This window comes from Ahaetulla prasina, chromosome 4, assembly GCF_028640845.1.
Source record: "Ahaetulla prasina isolate Xishuangbanna chromosome 4, ASM2864084v1, whole genome shotgun sequence".
Taxonomy (NCBI): domain Eukaryota; kingdom Metazoa; phylum Chordata; class Lepidosauria; order Squamata; family Colubridae; genus Ahaetulla; species Ahaetulla prasina.
Genome location: NC_080542.1, coordinates 144,509,221 through 144,531,908, shown reverse-complemented (window position 1 = coordinate 144,531,908; position 22,688 = coordinate 144,509,221). Strand labels below are relative to the sequence as shown.

At 38.3% G+C, this 22,688-nt stretch overlaps 1 protein-coding gene across 5 annotated transcripts in view; it reads right to left on the bottom strand.

Annotated features, from left to right (window-relative positions):
* The window catches only part of CTDSPL (CTD small phosphatase like), a 74,309-nt gene that overhangs the window by 22,147 nt on the left and 29,474 nt on the right, over window positions 1-22,688 (bottom strand). For all 5 annotated transcript variants that reach the window (XR_009154817.1, XM_058180118.1, XM_058180119.1 and 2 more), the window contains exons 2-3: window positions 6,362-6,516; window positions 3,971-4,003 (exon numbers count right to left, since the gene is read on the bottom strand). Coding sequence is in view for 4 of the 5 variants with exons in the window: in XM_058180118.1 (XP_058036101.1) it covers window positions 3,971-4,003; window positions 6,362-6,516 (188 nt within the window). In the remaining variant the exon portion in view is untranslated. The remainder of the gene's footprint in view (window positions 1-3,970; window positions 4,004-6,361; window positions 6,517-22,688) is intronic.

Here is a 22,688-nt window from a genome sequence, read left to right as displayed (position 1 = left end):
ACTCCCCCCAGGACTCCGTCAACTTCCAGATCTTCGAACCTTCCGTCGCGAGCTCAAGACTCATTTATTCATCTGTGCAGGACTGGCTTAGATTTTTAGATTTTAAATTTAGAGGGGTTTTAAATTGATTTTAATATTTATATTTCTATTTTTAATAATTGGTATTATTAATTATTGGCATTAGAATAAGTTTTTTAATGATTATTTTAATTTGTATATTGACGTTTTTATATGCCTGTAAACCGCCCTGAGTCCTTTGGGAGATAGGGCGGTATATAAGTTTAAATAATAAATAAAATAATAAATAAATAAATAAATAAATCCGAATGTAAATTACGTGACTATGGGGATTCTGCAACGGCCATAAGTGTGAAAAATGGTTATAAGTCACTTTTTTTGGTGCCGTTGTAACTTCGAATGTCACTAAAAGAACTGTTGTAAGTCGAGGAGTACCTGTATATTCTGCTCAACATACTGTGTGTTCAAGAAAACTAAACAAAAAATAAAAGAACAAAATACACAGAACACAAAACAAAACAAGAATTTTACTTTAGTAATTTATGTCTTGGCCTGCTTCCTTATTTTAAGACTGGACTGGGAAAACACACAATTCTTGTTTTTTTAAGAATCCTTCTGGCTCAAATGAAGCAATCTTATGAACCCAGATGGTTCTGGATATTAAACCCACCAGATTCCCAGAAAAAAAAATATTTTTAAGTGGGGAGGATAATACTATGCACACACATTTGGAACTCCCCTGAATTGAAATCATATAGGTTGATTAGCCATAGAGAGGGGGTGGGGGGGGGAAGAAAACCCCTTTATGGAACTCTTAAGTATCATCTGAGTTTTAAGAATTAAATACCTTGTAACTGGGCAAGGCAGCACCTGTGGAGAATACCATGTTTCCTCAAAAATAAGACCCCTTCTTATATTTTTTTTGAGCCCTGAAACAAGCGCTTGGCCTTATTGCCATGCGCTCAAAAGCCCGATGGGGCTTATTATCAAGAGATGTCTTATTTTGGGCGAAACATAGAGAATCTCATTAAATTACTCGTTTCTTTAAAAAAATGATCAAGTCTGATTTTGACAAGGAGACCAATATCATAGATTGTGACTACATTGTTTTTTTCCCCCCCACATATAGACTAGGGAGTAGTCCTTGACTTATGGCCAGTTGCTTGGCAGCCATTCAAAGTTCTGACTGACCTACCTTGGGGGTTTACTTAGGACCTGGTTTCAAAATTCTGATAGTTGCCCACATGGTCATGTGACAGCACTTATAGCTGCTTGCAGTCTCCTGTAGTCATATAATCATGTTTTATGACGGTTTTGTTAAAAACCAGCATTTTCAGCAAAACTTCCCCCATAGAAAACCACGGATTTATTTAGAACTGAGGATTTGCCTATCCACCACAAAAAAAGGTCCTTAAAATCATAACCTAACCGGTTTTACGACTATCCCAAGTTATGACTTTGAAGGCCAGGCTGTACTGCGGTCACAACTCGAGGATTACCTGTAATTGCAGTATCTATAGGATCTATTAATTACAGTCCTAGAATCAAGATTGAAATGTTAAAACTGCTTCATAATGCTTTGGCAAAACCATACTTGGAATACTACACCCAATTTTGGTCCCTATATTATAAAAAAGATGCTGAGACTCTGGAAAAGAGTGCAGAGAAAAGCAACAAAGATGTTTGGGGGCTGGAGGCTAAAATATATGAAGAACAGTTGCAGGAATTGGGTATGTCTAATCTTAATGAAAAGAAGGGCCGACCAAGGGTGACATAATAGCAATCTTCCAATATTTGAGGGACGGCCACATAGAACCTATTCTCCAAAGCACCTGAAGGCAGGGCAAGAAGCAATGGCTGGAAAGTAATCAAGGAGAGAAGTCACCTAGAACTAAAAAAAAATTTCCTGACAGTTAAGAACAATTAATCAGTGGAACAACTTGCCTCCAGAAGTTGTGGGTGTTCCAACACTGGAAGTTTTTAAGAAGAGATTGGACAACCATTGTCTGAAATGGCATATGGTTTCCTGCCTGAGCAGAGGGTTGGACTAGAAAACCTCCAAGGACCCTTCCAACTCTATTGTTCTTTTATTTGTAGTCTTGGGGAACAAACTAGTAATAAACTGGCACTGCAGACTTCTCCGAGCAATATTTTTATTCTTGTTTTCGTGCCTCATCATTGTCAGTCCCTAAACATTGCTGGCTATATCAGGCTTCTTTGTCCTGTAAAAACCCTTTGACTTTTTAAAGAGAGAATACAAAAACAAGAACACGCCAATGAGATCAGTTGATCAAATGAGAAATATAAACAAGAGGCATAGAAACAAAATCACATTAAATATTATTACTGCTTTATAAATTTCACACCTGGAATACTGCATCCAATTTTGGTCACCATACTACAAAAAAGATGTTGAGACTTTGGAAAACTTGCAAAGAAGAGCAACTAAGATGATTAAACTCCTGGAGACTAAAACGTATGAAGAACAGTCGCAGGATTTGGGTTTGGCCAGCCTAGAGAAAAGAAGGACTAGGGGTGACATGATAGCAGTAATCCAGTATTTGAGCTGCTGCCACGAAGAAGACGGAGTCAACTTATTTTCCAAAGCACCAGAAGGCAAGAGAAGAATCAATGGATGGAATCTAATCAAGGAAAGAATAATCTAGAACTAAGGAGAAATTTCCTGACAGTGAGATTAATCACTTGAATGATTTGCATTCAGAAGTGGGGGTCTTTAAGAAGAGATTGAACAGCCAGCCACTTGTCTCAAATGATATAACAATACTTGCCTCAAGCAGGGGGTTGGACTAGAAGACCTCCAAGGTCCCTTCCAGTTCTATTCTGATTGACTGATCTATTGATCACTTTCCTAACCTTCCCATGACTTTCTCATGATTTTGCAAGAGGGTTACTTACTTCTTCTCTGGGGTGACCATTTTTGTGCGGGAAATGAAATCCATGAAAATGTAAATTGCTGCATTACACATCATGGAATTAAAATGATATGTAGGTTAAAAGATACAGAGAGCTGGTGTATGACATAATGATTAAGAGCCTGGGTTGATCCTGGTATGATCCAAATTCTAATCCACTTTAACCCCAGAAGCTCCTCTGTGATTATGGGCCACCCACTCTCTCTCAGCCTAACCTACTTTGCATGGTTGCGGTGATGGAGAAAAAAAAACTTAAAGATTTTTTTGTATGCCACCTCGAACTCCTGAGGCAAATCACCTTAATAAACATAGATGCTGACTGCATATCAACCCTTATTACAGTTATGTACAGATAGTCCTCGACTTATGACCACAATTGAGCCCCAAATTTCTGTTTTCAAGTGAGAACATTTGTTAGGTGAGTTTTGCCCCATTTTACAACCTTTCTTGCCACAGTTGTTATGTGAATCAGTGCAGTTGTTCAGTAAGTAATGCGGTTTTTTAAGTGAATCTGGCTTCCCCGTTGACTTTGCTTGTCAGAAGGTTGCAAAAGGGGATCACATGATCCTGGGACTCTGCAACCGTCACAAATATGTGTCAATTGTCAAGCGTCTGAACTGATGCTTAAAAATGACAGGAATGAGTGGGAATGAAAACCCTAACTTTTTAAACATGTTCCAATGATTAAAAGGAAAAAAAGAAAGTAGGTTTTCCTACTCCACTTTCTTTTTTGTGGGGGTGTTGAGCAGATGATAAAAATGGTTGTTTCACAAAAATCTACCATGCACTCAAGTATTGCCAGCTCGTGAAAGTGAATCAACAAATAGTGGAATATATGCTTTCTGTGGGTTGTGGTTACTAAGATATGGTTTTGTGAGGTGCCCAGCTATACCATAGTTCCACATTTCTAAGATCTTGTCAGCATGCAACACACACGCACACACAAATACAGACTATCTGAACCCAAATTAAGAACATTAAAAGAAACTGAACATAAAAAAGAATAAAAAAATACATACACTTGGAATGGGAATGACCTGCACCTGGTCACCCTGGGGGGGAAACGGGGAAAAAAATCATTGTAAGAGGGTAATATTTCAAAACAGTAGAACATAAAATAAACCGACATGTCAGATTTAATAAATAAAGACGTTCCAACTCAAACTCGAAAAAGAATTTAAGAAATTGGTTAAATTAAGAGAAGTAAATACTGTGTCAACAGAAATTATCAAGGAACTGCAAAGGAAATGTTACTAGAAATTTCAATATTTTCAAGAGATATTGCAAAAAGGGGCACAAGGCTTTTTTTTCACCTTGATGTGGTGGTATTGCCAGGCTGAATAGTTTTGTTCTGCGGCTTATTCAGCATATCAATACCAGAACAATATTTATCTATAAATCATTATTGTAATTAGCAATGAAATTTTAAGCTTTCCCTAGGTTCAGTACTAAGCTTAATTTTTTATTTTATTTATTTATTAATTTATCCAATTTATTGGCCGCCCGTCTTATCACAGAGTAACTTAAATAGGACTTGGATCCAGTTATAGACATACTTTAAGAGAACATCCACTGCAGCCAATCCTTGTATTTCAAATCAATAGATTTTACTTGCATGATTTAATACATTAATACAGTAATATATCATTGAATTCAGGGAGAACCAATTATGTATTTCAAAGTGAAGTGATGACTGCTTATTTTAATAGCCAGATGATAGATAAGTTAAAATAAATATTATCTTTATGTACCATCGAATCAATCTACCCATGGTAGTTTACAATGGAAATAAAACCAAGGATACAATAAAATCAATTTACACTTAAAATTAACAAAGCAACCAATCTCAGCAGGGTAATAAAATAATAACGTTAATATACATGGCAGCAAATTATACTGTAACTCTTAGCCACCTTCTGGAAGGAGGCTAGCAGAAGTAGCAACTTGGTTTCTGGGGGTATGTTGTTCCACAGGATGAGGTACATGAGACAGACATGGGGCACTGTTATCTTCAATGGGGAATCTGAGATAAGGATCAGCTCTACTTGGAGAAAGCAATCCAGAAAGTACCTAGGAAGTTAATATAGCGCTCACAATACAAGTGTAATACAACTGGAACAGCTCTTACCCACTAGCACGTGGAAAGCTGTGTTTTGCACCAACTGCAAATTTCTACAGTTTTCAAGGGCAGCCCCTGTGCTACAGTAGTCTAACCTAGTAGTGAGGAAGGAATGACTTAATACTTCCTGCTGCCGATAGGATCATAGTTAGCATACTGAAAGATGCTTTTCCAAAAGGTAACAGGACTTCGTTTTCCCTTGAAGATATTTCTCTTCTCATCCAAGAAGCTTGTTTAGTTCTGACTGAATAGTGAAGGATGACAGAATTTATATTTCTTGCAGTCTTCTAGTCATTAGTACTCTCTCTGAAAGTCGTTGAGGTCACTTTCATCGTCCACCATTCAATCAGAACTGAAGAAGCTTCTTGGATAAGAAGTGAAATGAGTTCAGGAAAAACAAAGAAAGTCCAGTTGCCTCTTGAAAAAGCACCTTTGGGACAACCGTGACCTGGATGACTGAGAATCTCCATCGACATATAGGTAGCATACATGCCCTAGCAAAGACATCTATAGCAAATACAGTATAGCTGTCAATCCAAAAAAATTCTCAAGCTGTGGATTTGATCCTTCAGAGAAATTGCTATCATAACCAGAGTCAGAACTGGAATAGCCAGAAAACCAGATGATTTCTCTCAGAGGTTTCATGGAACTGTTTAAAAAGTAGGAATGGTGGAACTATGAACCATACAAAGAGGCATCCATAAGGCAGATCTTCCACCCACCCCTGGTACAGTCCAAGTAGTGGAACCACTGTAAAAATTCATCTCCAGAATTGAGAAAGATACCATGATGGTATTAAACATGATGAAGTGGCACCATTGAGGGACTTACAATTTCATTCAGAATCTGGCAAAGGTCATCCAACAGAGAGACCAGTGGCATTTTCATTCCACGCCAAGCTTAAAACTCAACTGAAAAGTGTCTTCTGTCACTAAAAACTGTCACTGAAATTGAAATGAAATTCTAGGCTGCATTAGCAGAGGGATAGGATCAAGTTCCACCCTCTTGTCAACAATAGAGAGGTTTGGGATGGTGTACCGTCTTACATAACTAGATCCAGGGAAAGTGTTTGCAGAAAAGGATATACGATACCAATGCTTTGACCGTTTTTCAGATTTAGTTATTTAAGGCCATCAAGAGGGAAAGAATTAGTCTTGTTTCAATGATTCTCAATAGGGGTTCCGTACCTTATCTGATATGAATTACGTAGCAATTTATAATTGTGGATTTATTCATATAAGGCTCCACCTTCCCACCCAAAACTCACTCTATTAAAAAAAACAAAACTTACCTTTTGAAGCCCGCCATTTTCTTCCACCAATGGAGGAAGGACACCGGTGCTGTTAGGAGCTGGAGGCTCAACATTGTAGTCACGAAAGCAGCAGAATAAAGTGCTAAAGATGCTTCTGCTCCTCTGCTTTTTCAAACTGAGATTACATTGGGACACTGTAAAGAAATGAAATATTGTATTGTAAATGGACTTTTAAAGGCCTGTTGTTTCACACAGATAACTCTAATGTTGTAGCATTGACTTTTTTTAAAAAAAAAACTCCATTATTTCTAGCAAATTACTATACAAGTAGTCCTTGACTTGTGACTGGTTGCTTAGCAACCATTCAAAGTTCTAATGGACTCCTCCAAAAGTACTTACGATCCAATTTCAAAGTTCCAACATGGTTTCACACACACACCAGTCATCTGACCACATTTTGGGTGCTCACAACTGGCCCATGTTTATGGCCGTTTGCAGTGTCTTAAGGTCATGTGATCATGATTTATATTTTTGTCAAAAACCAGCGTTTACTTCTCTTGGATTCGCCTAACTACCATGGCATTCGCTTAACAACCCCTGAAAAAAAAGGCATCAAAACAGGGTCATGTGGGTGACCCACATTACAACTATCATGACTTATGACCGTAATAAGCAGGCTCCATTACAGTCCTAAACGAAGGACTTAGCTGTGTTTTAGTCTGAAAACAGATCTTCTGTAAATTTGATGTCTATTTGTAAGCAAGTGAATTAATTTCAGTCTATGATGTTGAATATTCCAGAGCACATGTAGTGTTTGAATGAAATGGTATGCCAGAGAGTTACATGTATTGGAATTTGTTAAGCCGTATTGTTTTTATTGCAACAAACAATTGCACACATCACATCCATATTTTAAGATAAGATATAAAGGATTCATCATGCTATGTCCACAGAAATAAGAACCATCTGCTCCTACAGCAAACGATATAACCGTGTTTTATTTAGATCCATTTGGACAAGGCCTTTGAGAAAGCACTAGTATAAACATGAAAGGTAGCTGTTAAAAAGAAAAACAAAAACAAATTTGCTAGCAAACACATCCCTCGCATCCTGGACATAAACTGTTTCAACTCCTACCCTCAAAACGACGCTATAGAGCACTGCACACCAGAACAACTAGACACAAGAACAGTTTTTTCCCGAAGGCCATCACTCTGCTAAACAAATAATTCCCTCAACACTGTCAGACTATTTACTGAATCTGCACTACTATTAATCGTTTCATAGTTCCCATCACCAATCTCTTTCCACTTATGACTGTATGACTATAACGTTACTGGCAATCCTTATGATTTATATTGATATATTGACCATCAATTGTGTTGTAAATGTTGTACCTTGATGAACGTATCTTTTCTTTTATGTAACACTGAGAGCATATGCACCAAGACAAATTCCTTGTGTGTCCAATCACACTTGGCCAATAAAATTCTATTCTATTCTATTCTATTCTATTCTATTCTATTCTATTCTATTCTATTCTATTCTATTTTAAGGTTTGTTGGAAATGTGTGATCAAAAGGTCTTTTCAGGACAATGGGGAAAAAAACCTAATATATTGCAGTAAGAATCTAAGTAATAGTTGTAATTAGTCTGTGATCCAAAAAGAGAGCATTATTACCTGAGTTTCTTCAAACATATGCATTATCTGCCCCAGTTTCCTATGGCAAATGATTTCTGTAGCAGAATTTGAAAAAACATATATGAAGGAGGGATTTCCATCGCCACTAGGAGACCACTTAAACATGAGCCATGAGTGTGCAGCCGCTGCCAAAAAAGCTAATACAGTCCTTGGTTGTATAAACAGAGGCATAGAATCAAAATCATGTGAAGTATTAGTATCGCTTGATAAAGCCTTAGTAAGGCCACACCTGGATAACTGCATGCAGTTTTGGTCACCAAAAAGATGCTGAGATTTTGGAAAAAGTGCAAAGAAAAACTAAGATGATTAAAGGCCTGGAGACAAAAACATGAAGAACGGTTGCAGGAACGGAGTATGGCCAGTCTAGAGAAAAGAAAGACTAGGGGGGACATAATAGCAGTCTTCCAATATTTGAGGGGCTGTCACAAAGAAGAGGCGGTCAACTTATTTTCCAAAGCACCAGAAGGCCAGACAAGAAACAATGGATGGACACTAATCAAGGAGAGAAGCAATTTGGAATTAAGGAGAAACTTCCTAACAGTGAGAACAATTAATGAGCCGAACAGCTTGCCTTTGGAAGTTATTGGTGCTTCATCACCGGAGGTTTTTAAGAAGAGACTGTCTGAAATGGTATAAGGGTCTCCTACTTGAGCAGGGGGTTGGACTAGAAGACCTTGAAAGTCCCTTTCAGCTCTATTCTGAATGATTGACCACATCTTGAATTCAACTACCGCATTATAGCTGACTTCCGAATTCAGAGCATGTAAAGGAGCATCCTGCAGGAGTGGAAGTAACGTCATTATTTAGCACAAGGGTCTCCAACCTTGGTCCCAAAGCTGGCTGAGGAACTCTGGGAGTTGAAGTCCACAAGTCTTAAAGGGACCAAGGTTGGAGACCCCTGATTTAGCAAACCATTTTGTAAGACAAGTGGTCCTTGACTTATGGCCATTTATATCGTGATTATGATGATGATGCTAAAAATTTACTTATAATCACTCTCACGACCGTTGCGGCATTCCTGCAATTATGTGATTAAAATTCAGGCATTTGGCAACCTGCATGTATTTATGGCAGTTGCTATGTCCTGTGATCAAAATTTACAACCTTCCCAGGGATCTTCCAACAAGCAAAGACAACTGGGTAACCCAAATTTGCTTAATGAAGGCCTGTCTACATTTCCTTACACTGTATGAATGTAGGGTCAAATACATTAGGGGAAGGAAGGCTTCCTACCGCCACTTGTGTGAATTTAACCCTTTGTTTTCTCACTCTTAAATTGAACCACTGAATAATCTGGATCAGACATGAAAATGGGGAATTATATACCTCCTTCACAGATCTACAAATCTGCTCAGCCTCAACCTGGCATTTCATTGCAATTTGAATATTGTGTGACGTAAGTTTTTGTGTCTGGCAGAGAAATGCTGCTCCTGAAAAACACTATTTTTAAGTGTTTTTAAATTTGAAAATACTGAATATCATTGTCTTGCATAGGGCATAGAGCTTGTCAATCAGAAAGATCAGCAGTTTGGCAGTTCGAATCCCTAGTACAGGTCTCCTGCGTGAGGAGGGGGTTGGACTAGATGACCTTCAAGGTCCCTTCCAACTCTGTTAAACCTGTTAAACTCTCTTGGCTTCTCCATAATAGAATAGAATAGAATAGAATAGAATAGAATAGAATAGAATAGAATAGAATAGAATAGAATAGAATAGAATAGAATTTTTATTGGCCAAGTGTGATTGGACACACAAGGAATTTGTCTTGGTGCATCTGCTCTCAGTGTACATAAAAGAAAAGATACCTTCATCAAGGTACAACATTTACAACACAATTGATGGTCAATATATCAATATAAATCATAAGGATTGCCAGCAACAAGTTATAGTCATACAGTCATAAGTGGAAAGAGATTGGTGATGGGAATGATGAGAAGATTAATAGTAGTTAACGATTAACGATTTGCAGATCCCTCGCATCCTGGACATAAACTGTTTCAACTCCTACCCTCAAAACGACGCTATAGAGCACTGCACACCAGAACAACTAGACACAAGAACAGTTTTTTCCCGAAGGCCATCACTCTGCTAAACAAATAATTCCCTCAACACTGTCAGACTATTTACTGAATCTGCACTACTATTAGTCGTTTCATAGTTCCCATCACCAATCTCTTTCCACTTATGACTGTATGACTATAACTTGTTGCTGGCAATCCTTATGATTTATATTGATATATTGATCATCAATTGTGTTGTAAATGTTGTACCTTGATGAACGTATCTTTTCTTTTATGTACACTGAGAGCATATGCACCAAGACAAATTCCTTGTGTGTCCAATCACACTTGGCCAATAAAATTCTATTCTATTCTATTCTATTCTATTCTATTCTATTCTATTCTATTCTATTCTATTCTATTCTATTCGCGATTAACACCGCTCCTGCGCAGACTGCACTGGCTACCTGTGGCCTTTCGAGTGCACTTTAAGGTTTTGGTTACGACCTTTAAAGCGCTCCATGGCTTAGGGCCTGGGTACTTACGGGACTGCCTGCTGTTACCTCATGCCTCCCACCGACCCGTACGCTCTCACAGAGAGGGACTTCTCAGGGTGCCGTCCACCAAGCAATGCCGGCTGGCGGCCCCCAGGGGAAGGTCCTTCTCTGTGGGGGCTCCCACTCTGGAACGAGCTTCCCCCGGGTTTACGCCAAATACCTGACCTTCAGACCTTCCGCCGCGAACTGAAGACACATCTTTTCATTCGCGCGGGGCTGGCTTGAATTTTATTGGTTTTTTAAATTTCTTAAATTTTAATATCAATTTTAAATGGGATTTTAGTTTTTTATATATTTTAAAGTTTTGGGCTAATTATAATAAGTTTTTTAATTTACATTTTTAATTGTACATTGTATTGTCTTTTTTACTTCTGCCTGTACACTGCCCTGAGTCCTTCGGGAGAAGGGCGGTATAAAAATCAAATCAAATAAATAAATAAATAAATAAATAGTGCAGATTTAGTAAATAGTTTGACAGTGTTGAGGGAATTATTTGTTTAGCAGAGTGATGGCCTTCGGGAAAAAGCTGTTCTTGTGTCTAATTGTTCTGTTGTGCAGGGCTCTATAGTTTCATTTTGAGGGTAGGAGTTGAAACAGTTTTTCAATTGCAAACTTCCACAAAGAGGCTGCAAAAATAATTTTAAAAAGTTTCAGCTATGCTTCAGTTCAAAATGAAGAAGCAAATAAGTGAACAAAAAAGGCCTGATAATCAAAAGATTTGGAGTCAAATTTAAGGGCTTTTTGTTCACCTTTGTCTTTTATACATCACCACCTGGACAGCTTCTCTAATAATAAAGTAAGGCATTAACTACAAATATTTCGAAGTTAAAAGTTGCAAACAAGTTGAGCTTATGTAGTTTGTTCTGCTTGAAAAGAACTTCATGTTGTATTGCAATAAAAGAATAGATTTGACTATAAAACAATATCTTGGGAGTCCAAGCTATTGGACTGTGATTGTAAAATAAGGAATGTTTCCCTGGGTTTCAATAGGATAAGAATAATGCAGATTTGTGCAAATCTTTGACTTAATAATTCCTAAGAAAAATGGAAGCACTCATGTGAACATCTTATTAAAGTCCATGTCAGGACTTTTGTTATCATTAAACAGAAGCGTTAAGTGTTTTTTTTCTCTAGTTAAATATTTAAGATCCTCTCAGAATGTCAGCCAAGTGTTTGTCTTTCACCTAAAGCCACCAATTATTATTGGTTTTACTGGCACTTAAATTAGGATTGTGATTTGAATTAATTCATTCTCTTCTACTCTTATGAATTGCCAACTACAGGGATCCTCAAGTTACAACTATTCATTAAATGACCATTTGAAGTTACAATAGCACTGAAAAAGAGGACTTATAGCAGTAGCTCTTAGACTTATATAATGTTTCATAATGCTTTATAGCACTCTATAAGGTTTACAGAGTCAGCATATACCCCAAAAATTTGGGTCCTCATTTTACCGAACTCAGAAAGATGGAAGGCTGAGTCAACCTTGAGCCCATCATGATCGAACTCCAGGCAGTGGGCAAAGTCAGCCGGCAATACTGCATTCTAATCACTGCGCCACCACAATCTATGACCATTTTCCACACTCACCACCACTGCAGCATCCTCATGGTTGATCAAAATTCGGGATGGCACTGAAACGTGACATGACCGGTTTTCACAGTTACGACACCTGCAGTATCCCCACAATCATGTGATCAAAATTCAGAATGCTTGGCAACTGGTTCATAGCTATAATGCTTGTAGCTTTGGAAGTCACGTAATCCCCATTTGTGATCTTCTAGCAAGCAAAGTCAAAGGAGAAGCCAGATTCACTTAATCTTCACGTATTACTAACTTAACATTTGCAGTGATTCACTTAACAGCTGTGGCAAAGGTTGTAAAATGGGGCAAAATTCACTTAGCAACAGATATTTGGGACTCAAATGTGATAATAAGTCACTGTATAGAAATAGTGGCAAGTAACTTGATGAGCTAGATCTAACCATTAATAGAGTTTTCCCACCCTTTTATTTCCTTGCTCTTATTACTTGTGGAAATATGGCTGGGAATAATAAAAAGCTTTTCTTCTAAGACAAAAAAAAAAAGATGCAGATTTATTAAACTGACTCATGGGAAACAATTACCTATTGTATTTTTTTTTCTTGAAACGGCAACTTTGTAAGAACTTTGATAACTTGTAAAGGCAAACACTATTCAGTTGTCCCGTTTCAATTAATACAGCTTCAAGACTGCACCACTATAGCGAGTGAGAGAATATGGATAATTTAAGGCAGCCTTCGAATGAACAGGATTATAGTTACCATCACCAGCAAATATATTTTTATTATGGAAAATGATGAGAAGTATAGTCTTTAACAAGTTTGGCTGACACTAACACACAAAGGTTTCATTCACTAAGGCAGTGTTGTCCAACCATGGCAAATTTTAAGACCCTGTGGACTCCAACTCCCAGAATTTGCTATCTAGCCAGGCTGTCCGAGGAATTCTGGAAGCAGAAGTCCCCAAGTCTCGAAATCGACACGGTTAGATGCCCCTGCACTAAGGCTTAACAAAAAGGTTACTAACTAGAGGTAATCTTTTTGTGGCCATTTGTTCAGAGGCTAGTTACAGCAGTGCTGAATGGACTTATGAACATCCACGGCAGTGACCCTGCGGTCATGTGATAAAAATTCAGGAACTTAGTAACCTGTCCATGACAAAACTGCAAAGGGGCACTTTATCTGCCACACTCATCATTTATACATTTTGACACACACACACACACTGCACTTCCTGTCCTAACTGATCTTTGCCATTTGGTCAGCAGCCTTGGCAAGGACGAGGGTGGACATGCCACATCAACAGCAGGAGCAAGCTGGTGGTAGAGGTCAGCCGTGGCAGTGGACTGTGGCTGGGACTGGATTGCGTTATCTGTGGCTTTGTGCTATGCTGCCGAACTGGAGCTGGACTTCACACTGTGAAGGTCTTCATGCTACACCGTGGCTCACTTCTTGCAACTCCACAGCCATGGCATGCAAGGAAGCCACTGGGCCACCGCATGGCAAGCAGCCATTCTGCAAAATCAACAGGAAAAAGGGTTTCGAAGCTTCCTCGAATGCTAAACCGAGTTAGCGTTAGACCACAGTCTATTGCAGCATGGATAGCTCTTTTAAGCTGGTTTAACGCTACCTTCATTTAGTTTTCAAGCGAGGTTTGAAACACTTTCTTTTTCCTATGGTTCTTGCAAACAGCTGACCTAGATACTTTTAGATCTTCTCTGCGTTAGAGCAGGTGGTTTAAAAATATTCTTTCTATTATTGTTGCCATTTTGAGTGGAGAAGCAGAAAAGACTCATTTAAATGACACAAATACCGGTATATCATGTCATAAAACGATGTGTGAAGGTTCAGAGAAGAAAATATAAAAGACAATGCAGAGTTTCTATGCCAGAGGATACATGGTGGTGTTCCACTGTTAAGGTATTCCTGTAAGTCGACAAGGAAAAGGCAGTGTGATAAATCATAGGTGAGCAACACACAATCCCAGGGGAAGAAGTAAGGCTTGACCTAATTTCATGTAGTGCTCAGACTAATTTCACCAGGGCTCCAAGAATAAGAAGTTCAGACTCTAATAAGGAACATCCTTCAGCCTGCTGCACAGGAAAGCAATTAGGAGGGGAGGGAGGGAGGGAGGGAGGGAGGGAGGGAGGGAGGGAGGGAGGGAGGGAGGAAAGAAAGGAAGGAAGGAAGGAAGGAAGGAAGGAAGGAAGGAAGGAAGGAAGGATGGGGGTTGGACTAGAAGACCTCCAAGGTCCCTTCCAACTCTGTTGTTATGTTATGTTATGTTATGTTATGTTATGTTATGTTATGTTATGTTATGTTATGTTATGTTATGTTATGTTATGTTATGTTATGTTATGTTATGTTATGTTATGTTATGTTAAGAAAGGAAGGAAGGAAGGAAGGAAGGAAGGTGGGCACCAACTAGAAATGGATAGTTTTTATTTGTAACTAGCCTTCATTTTTTTTAATAAATAAGTGGCAAATGTATCCAACACATATACCTTCCTCCTCCTATTTTCCCCATAACCACCCTGTGAAGTGGGTTGGGCTGAGAGAGGGACTCGTCCAGGATCACTCTGCAGCAGCAGCTTTCATAGCTAAGGCGGAACTTGAACTCATGGTCTCTAGTGTTCTAGCCTGGTGCCTTTTGCTTTTGCTTGGTCTAAACCAATGCATTCTTCATAGCCTACCTATCACACCTGAGAATATTGGTTTCACTCGAAAAATGGTTGATGGTCTGTAAAATTAATGATGAGTTATGACCAGGATGTGTAGGCTCCATTATGGTCATAACCCAAGGAATACCTGTAAGACAAAGCTTGTTTCAGTCAAGTCTAAATCAGAGAGGATCTGATCTGGGGATTTTTGGATCTACTCTGAGTTTAGATAGAGGTAGTCCTCAACCTACAACCAAAACTGAGCCCCAAATTTCCGTTGCTAATCAAGACAGTTGTTAGTTTTATGACCTTTCTTGCCAGAGTTGTTAAGTGAATCATAGCAGTTGTTAAGTTAGCAACATGGTTAAGTGACTATGGCTTCCTACTTATCAGGTCACAAAAAGTGATCACATGACACTGGGACACTGCAATTTTCATATGAGCCAGCTGCCAAGGGCCCAAATATTTATCCTGTGACAATGAGGATGCTGCAACCGTTAGTAAGTGTGAAAACTGGTCAGAAGTCACTTTTTTTCAGTGCCACTGTAAGTTTGGTCTCTAAAGGAATGGTTGTAAATTGAGGATTGTCTGTACTATCCTGAGCATGGTGTCATTAAGTTGGACTTCCTTTTCTGGAAGTCTACATTTGAAAGAAGCCGTAAATAGAAATGACTGTTGTAGGGCGGAGAGGTTGGTTTTGCCAGATTCTCAAAAGGACATTTAAAAAGTAAGTTCATGTAGCGACAATCCCAAAGCTGAAGAAGGCCGTGTTTAGCCTAACAGTCTTCCAAGCCTGGGAAATACAAGTCAACCGAACAGAATAACAGAATTGGGACCCTGAAGGTTTCTCCAACTGCTTGTGCAAGCAGGAAATCCTATACCATGTCAGGCAAGTGGCTGTCCAGGCTCTTCTTAAAAGCCTCTGATAATGGAGCACTCACAACTTCCGAAGAAGGCAAAAGCCATTCCACTGGTTAATTGTTCTCACTGCTAGGAAGTTTCTCCTTATTTCTAGGCTTGTTCTCTCCTTGATTAGTTTCCATCCGTTGCTTCTTGTCCTGTCTTCAGGTGTTTTGGAGAAGAGGTCAACTCCCTCCTCTTTGTAGGAGCTCTTCAAATACTGGAACACTATCACGTCTCCCCTAGTCCTTCTTTTCATACCCAATTCCTGCAACTGTTGTTCACGTGTTTTAGTCTCCAGGCCCTTAAACCATCTTAGTTGCTCTTCTCTGTATTCTTTTTTAGAGCCTCCACGTTTTTTTTTATATTGTAATGACCAACATCAGACAGGACAGCCAGAAATGCCCTCTCCTGATCAGACAACAGAGTTCTGCACCAAGGATGGGTTCTACTTTTTACTACCGGTTTGCATCATGACCGCATGCACACAGATCACTTTTGATGATGTTCGGGTCAGTGGGCGGAGCCTCCCACCGGTTTTACTACCGGTTCTATAGAACCGGTCCGAACTGGGGGCCAACCCACCACTGTTCTGCACCCTGTAATTAAATATCACCCATCTTCTCCCACTTATGACTGTAACCTTGTTGCTTGTATTCTTACAATTTATATTGACTGTTTCCTAATATGATTTGATGCTTATTTGTACCCTATAACTGTCATGAAGTGTTGTACCTTATGATTCTTGACAAATGTATCTTTTCTTTTATGTACACTGAGAGCTTATGCACCAAAGAGAAATTCCTTGTGTGTCCAATCACACTTGGCCAATAAAGGATTCTATTCTATTCTATTCTCTAAAAATACAAGATAAGAAATGTATGAAGCCAGACATTTTTTGCCTTTGGTACTGAATAAGAGACAAGCAAAATCAATTTAAAACTTTAAAAAAATCAGAACATTTGTACAATGTAAAGAATTAGGCTTTGTAAATGCCACAGATTATATTAAGTATCTATAGTCTTATATTTCTAAAAAACATTTCTAAATATGTGGAATGAAGTATGTTAAATGTTTCAGAGAACACAGTTAATAATAAATGGATCAAAATCCCATTAAATTAGCAGGGTAAAATGAATGCCATTAAAATGAATATTGCCCCAGAATTAATTTATGAATTAAGAGATATTCCAATATTAATGTCAAATGAACATATTCTTTGGGTGGGTAAGTTATGGAGGAAACTTTATATGGGAAAATAGGATCTCATTATTTACAGAAAGATTTACATAGGGTTTAAAAATCTGTATTATTTACAGGAAAGTTATCTATTGAAGATAGATTTAATTAATTAGATTTAAAAAATAATTTTGGCCTTATATTTTCTCAACAACATCTATGTGGAATAAATACAGAGTCCCTATTTCCTGGATGCATTGTTAGATGTTATGATGATATACTGTTAAAAAGATAGCTTTGAACCAAATTTAAATTCGTCCACATTATCGCTATTCACATGTCTCCCAACTGGCTTTTAACAAGAAAAGTTAATAGAGAATACATATGGTAGGTTGAATGGCAAATCATGGTCAAGTGATGTTTCACTTAACAATCACAGTGATTTGCTTAACAACCAAATGGAAAGTGATGTCATAAATCCATTGTAATAATATGATTTTCCACTTAGTAACTATGGTACTTAGCAACGGAACTGCTATTCCCAACTGTGGTCATTAAGTAAGGATTATCTATAGAATATTAACCACTGTGGACTCTTTTGGAAAGTTTTTCTGTATTCATTATAGCAATTGCTAGCGTTGATAAATAATAAAAAGAGTATTTTGTTCTCTGGTTTACAAGTAGTCAAATATATTTTAGGCTTGTTAGTCATAAATTGGAATTTTATTTTGAGTTTTATGAATATTTAACTTTATGGAAAAGCTCTATCTTAAAAATAGGGTGCCAAATAGTCTATTGGAAGCTGTGAGTGGAATCTGGAATATGTACTTTAAGGCAATTACTTTGTAATAACTATTTTAAAGACTTCTCTTGACTTCGAATGGAATGTTGTCATCCTAATTCACAACAGCCGCAAATATGATAAACTCAAGCATGTTTTAATTCCTCAGTACAGACTGGATGCTTTGGCTCAGTCTGAAAAACCCGAGATGTCAATTTATTTGATGATGTCAGTGTCTGAAATTAAACACACCACCTTTTTATATCAAACAGTTAGAAAATAAAGGAAATATTAAGGACATTGCTGACTTATGAGTTAAAGAATGAAACATGAATTATTGCAGGTCTTAAAAATGTTAAATCTGCTTCTCTGGATTTAATGTTAAAACTGCTTCATCAAAAGATCTCAGAGCTGGACACCCCAAAGTATGCGCCAAAAATAAACAGCACCTCAGAAATCCCATGTTCAGTTTTAGTTTCAGGCTGACTGAACAAGTTGTTTATATCTTGATTGCCATAAACCTTCCATTTTAATTAAAACTAACACAGAAACCAGATCTTATTTCCCTCTGTATAATATTGGTATGTCCTTCAATTCCCTTAGCAAAATAATCCTTTCCACCTCTTAACATCCAATTTTTATATGTAGGCCTAATATGATTCCATCTGCTCTCGGTTTCTTTTCCCTGTCAGCTCCCAGATTACGTAATATATTTCAAAGGCTAATGAAAGCAGACAAGCAGCAATAGAAAAGGCTATTGAATTTGATACACCTCTGTTCCCCATTAAGAAATATTGAGGCAAGGGTTATTCCAAGTCTTACTTTCCTTGAGAAAAAAAGAAAACTAATTGAAGTAATTGGAATAGACAGCATCACCACCAGATGGATTTGCAGTTGTCTGACCACTGCACTCAACATGTACTCCTCAATGAAGCTCCATCTACATGGAGGGAAGCATGCAGTAGGATACCCCAAGGTTTTGTCTTGGGCCAAGAACTCTTCAAACATTCTTCATAAATGATCTAGATCAAGGGATAGAATGGGAACTCATCAAATTAGCAGATGACACCAAAGTGGGATGAATTGCTAATACTCTGGAAGATGAGACTCAAGATTCAAAAGGATCTTGACAAATTTGAGCCTTGGGCCCTATACTAGATGCAGCTGAATGGTGAGAAAAGTAAAATCTTAGGCAGGAAAAACCATAGGCAAAGTACAGAATAGGTGGTAGCTGGTTCAACTATAGTTAACCGTGAGGGGGATCTAGATGTCCTAATGGATCACCACTTAACTATGAGCCACCAGTGTGCTGCAGTTGCCAGAAAGGTCAAGGCAGTCCTGGATTACATTAACAGAGGGACAGAATCAAGATCACGAGAAGTGATCATACTGCTTTATGTCACACTAATGGGGCAACAGTCAGAATGCCGTGTCCATTCTGGTCACCACAATTATATTTTTTTAAATATAAAAAAAATGCTGAGATCCTAGAAAATGTGCAGAGAAGAGCAACAAGGGATGATAAGGGGTCTGGAGAGTAAATTATATGATGAACAATTTAGGGAGCATATCTAGCCTATCGAAGAGAAGGAACAGAGGTGACATGACAGCTGTCTTCCCTTACTTCAGAGGCTGTCACAGAGAAGAGGGGATCGACTTATTCTCCAAAGCAACAGAAGGCCAAAAAGTGGATGGAAGCTTGTTAAAGAGAGATCCAACCTAGAATGAAGGACAAATTTTCTGACAAGTGAGAAACAATAATCAATGGAGTAGCTTGCCTCCTGGAACTGTGGGCGCTCCATTACTGGAGGTTTTCAAGAATAGACAGGACACCCAATTGACGAGATGGCATATGCTCTCCTGCCTTGAGCAGAGGGTTGGACTAGTTGACCTTCGAGGTCTGTTCCAACTTTCTGATTTCTATGTTCTATGCCCTTTGCTTACTCCAGAAAAATATTTAACCGAGGGATGAGAATTCATGATTTCAACAATCATTAAATTTGAGGTGTGAAAAACATTTCTAGGTAAAGGATGAAAATGGACAACAAGCCTCCTTCATCCTACACCACTGCCTGGCATGGTACAGAAAATGGAAGAAGATGGAGCACTACTTTTATCTCATGTTTAATATTCCTAATAGCTCTATAGAAACTTTGCATATTTGAATGTGTGCCCTGTATTTTCCAAACTTTGGACTTCAAAGAGGCAGGAAGAAGAGTTGTTAAAATTAGTATATATTCACGGAAGAGATAGGTCATGAACACTCATGAATTGAGCAAAACCGCTGCCCTGAATTGAATGCCCCCTATCACATTATGAGCCCATGCAACTGGGAAAACTGAGAGATTCTAAATTTGCTAAGTGTTGAAAATTACACACATTTGGCTGATCCTTCTCCACCTTAGTTCTTAAATACTCTGGGTACACAATGTCCCTTATTACTTACTAGCAAGTGTGTCATAGTGGAATCTCTTCACAGCGAGCATCGGGGGGGTGGGGGAGGGAATATCACTAAATAAAGTCGATATCTACTTGCCGCGTGGTTTGGCTTCTTTTATTGTTAAACCGAGCAGGCTGAATTCTCTTCTTCAGCAGAAAAAGATGTTTGGATTCTATGATGCATCCGCTGTTGAACTCTTCTCTTTTTGGAAAGAAAGCTTCGTTAGCTACAGGGCGGGAAAGGAATGTAATGCATGTACAGACTCTGTAGTATTTCCTGTTAGGCTCCTGTTCCAAACTAATGTACTTGGGGGGGGGGGATTCAGGGAGTGCAATCCAATCCTTAATCTATGAAAGATTCAAGCTCAAGATTTTAATCATGAATATAGGCTGAGAAATGATCTACCTATGGAACGGCCAGCTGTAAATTAATACCAAACGTATCTAGCTTTTTTTTTCCCCAAGCAAACTGAGCAAACATTTAATGACCTAAGAACGTTAACGTACAGTTAAATAACCAAGCTAGAGAAAAATTAACAATTTGCTTTTATCTCTTAGCATAAGTAGAAGATGAGTCTGTTTTCTGAATCTTCCTTCAAAGAAAAGGTTGACATTCTACATGGAATCTTGAGAACCTTGGAGTAAAGATAGAATAAAGTTAGTTGTCACATCAACTTCTCCCTGCTTCTCCCTATAGATGGATCAGATGAGAGGAGAGTGAATCTTAAATGCCACTAACCTCTCCTATTGCTTAATTCAGAAAGACCTTTTTTTTGGCAACCTAGAGGCAAAGTAGAGAAAATAATATCAGAATAAGAGATATTTTCAGGAAAGAAATGGTTGAAATTTCTAGGGGGTAGAAGGTTCCCTAGAATACATTTATCTGAGGTGCAGGTAGTCCTTGACTTACAACCAGAGTGAATCTCTGCAAATTATAAATCTGCCTGTCTGTCCATCTGTCCATCTATCTGAATCTAAATGAAGACCCAGATTGTTGACTCTGTAAACCATTTAGAGGGCAGTAAAGTATTGTGAAATGGTATGTAAGTCTAACTGCTCTCTCTCCCCCCACCCACTCTCTCCCTCCCTCCCTCTCTCTCATCTACCTATAATCATCTATCACCATCCATCTCCTAACGCTTTCATTGTAAATAGAAATGTGAATTCCAATAGAATAGCTTTATTTATCTAGTTCTTAAAAAGTAAACCAAGAGTTCAAAATCTTATTGGTCTTATCAAGCTAATAAAAGTGAGAGATTAATTGTACAGGTTTCCTGGAGAATGTGAACATTAATTTTCAGGAATATTGATTGATCCACAATTGCAGCACAAGTTTCATATCCCAGCTGAATTACCTCCATCTGCCAGATTTAAAAGATAAAAAAGTAAATTATAAAAACAAGACTTGTCAGATATTAGAGTTGACCGATATTTTAGTCTTCAAATTTAAATAAAGGCAAATCTCAACTTGCAACCATTTGTTCAGTGAACATTTGAAGTTGTAACAGCACTGAAAAAAGTGACTTGTGACCGTTTTTCAGACTTATGTCTGTTGCAGCATCCCCAGTCACACCATCAAAACTCAGGGGCTTGGCAACTGGCATGTATTTATGGTAGTTGCAGTGTCCTGGGGTCATGTGATGCATTTGTAACCTTCCCAGTTGGCTTCCAACCAGCAAAGTCAGTGGGAGAAGCCTGATTTGCTTAATGGCTGCATGATTCACTTAACAACTGCAGTGATTTGCCTAACAAATGTGGTGAAGAAACTCATAAAATGGGAAAAAATTCGCTTAAAAACTGTCTTGCTTAGCAACAAAAATCTGGGGCTCAGTTGTGGTTGCAAGTCAAGCACCACCTGTAGTTCCCACAATCAACCAAATATAGGCTTTGTTCCAGTTGGTCCACTATTTCATTAGGCATGATTTCATACATCCATGAGAAACAGCCTAGATCAGGCCCTTGTTAGTTTAGTTCAGCTACCAGCTGAGATAATAGCTCTTTAGGAGAACATTTGGTTAAATATTATTCTAAACCAAATGGTGGCACATTCGCTTGGCAGGTTTCAAAGATTGTGTTCTGTTTTAAAGACTATGTTACGCTGATTGCTTAAGTCTCTCAGAGCTTGTAGGAACTGAACAGCATTGAAATAAAACAAAACAATGAGCAGAACGTACCATGCATATTAAGACGTTCAGGTATTTCGTGTTCTTTTACTACAGGTAAGTCCTCACATCTACAATGGAGTCCAAAATTTAAGCGAGTTTTGCTCCTACTTTACGACTTTGCTTGCCACAAGATTTAAGCAAATCCCTGCAGTTGATAATAACAAGGTTGTTAAGTGAATCTGGCTTCCCCTCTCTGCTTGGTCAGGTGACAAAAGAGGATTAAGTGAATCTGTGCAGGGATTAAGTTACTAACACAGTTGTTAAATAAGGCAGCTCTCCCCCTATCTTTGCTTGTTAGAAGGGGATCACATGACCCGGGAGCATTGCAATCGTCAAGACTATGAGTCAGTTGCCAAGTATCTGAATTTTGATCACAAGACCAGAGGGATGCTGCAACCGTTGTGTGAAAAATGGGCATGTCACTTTTTTCAGTGCCACTGTA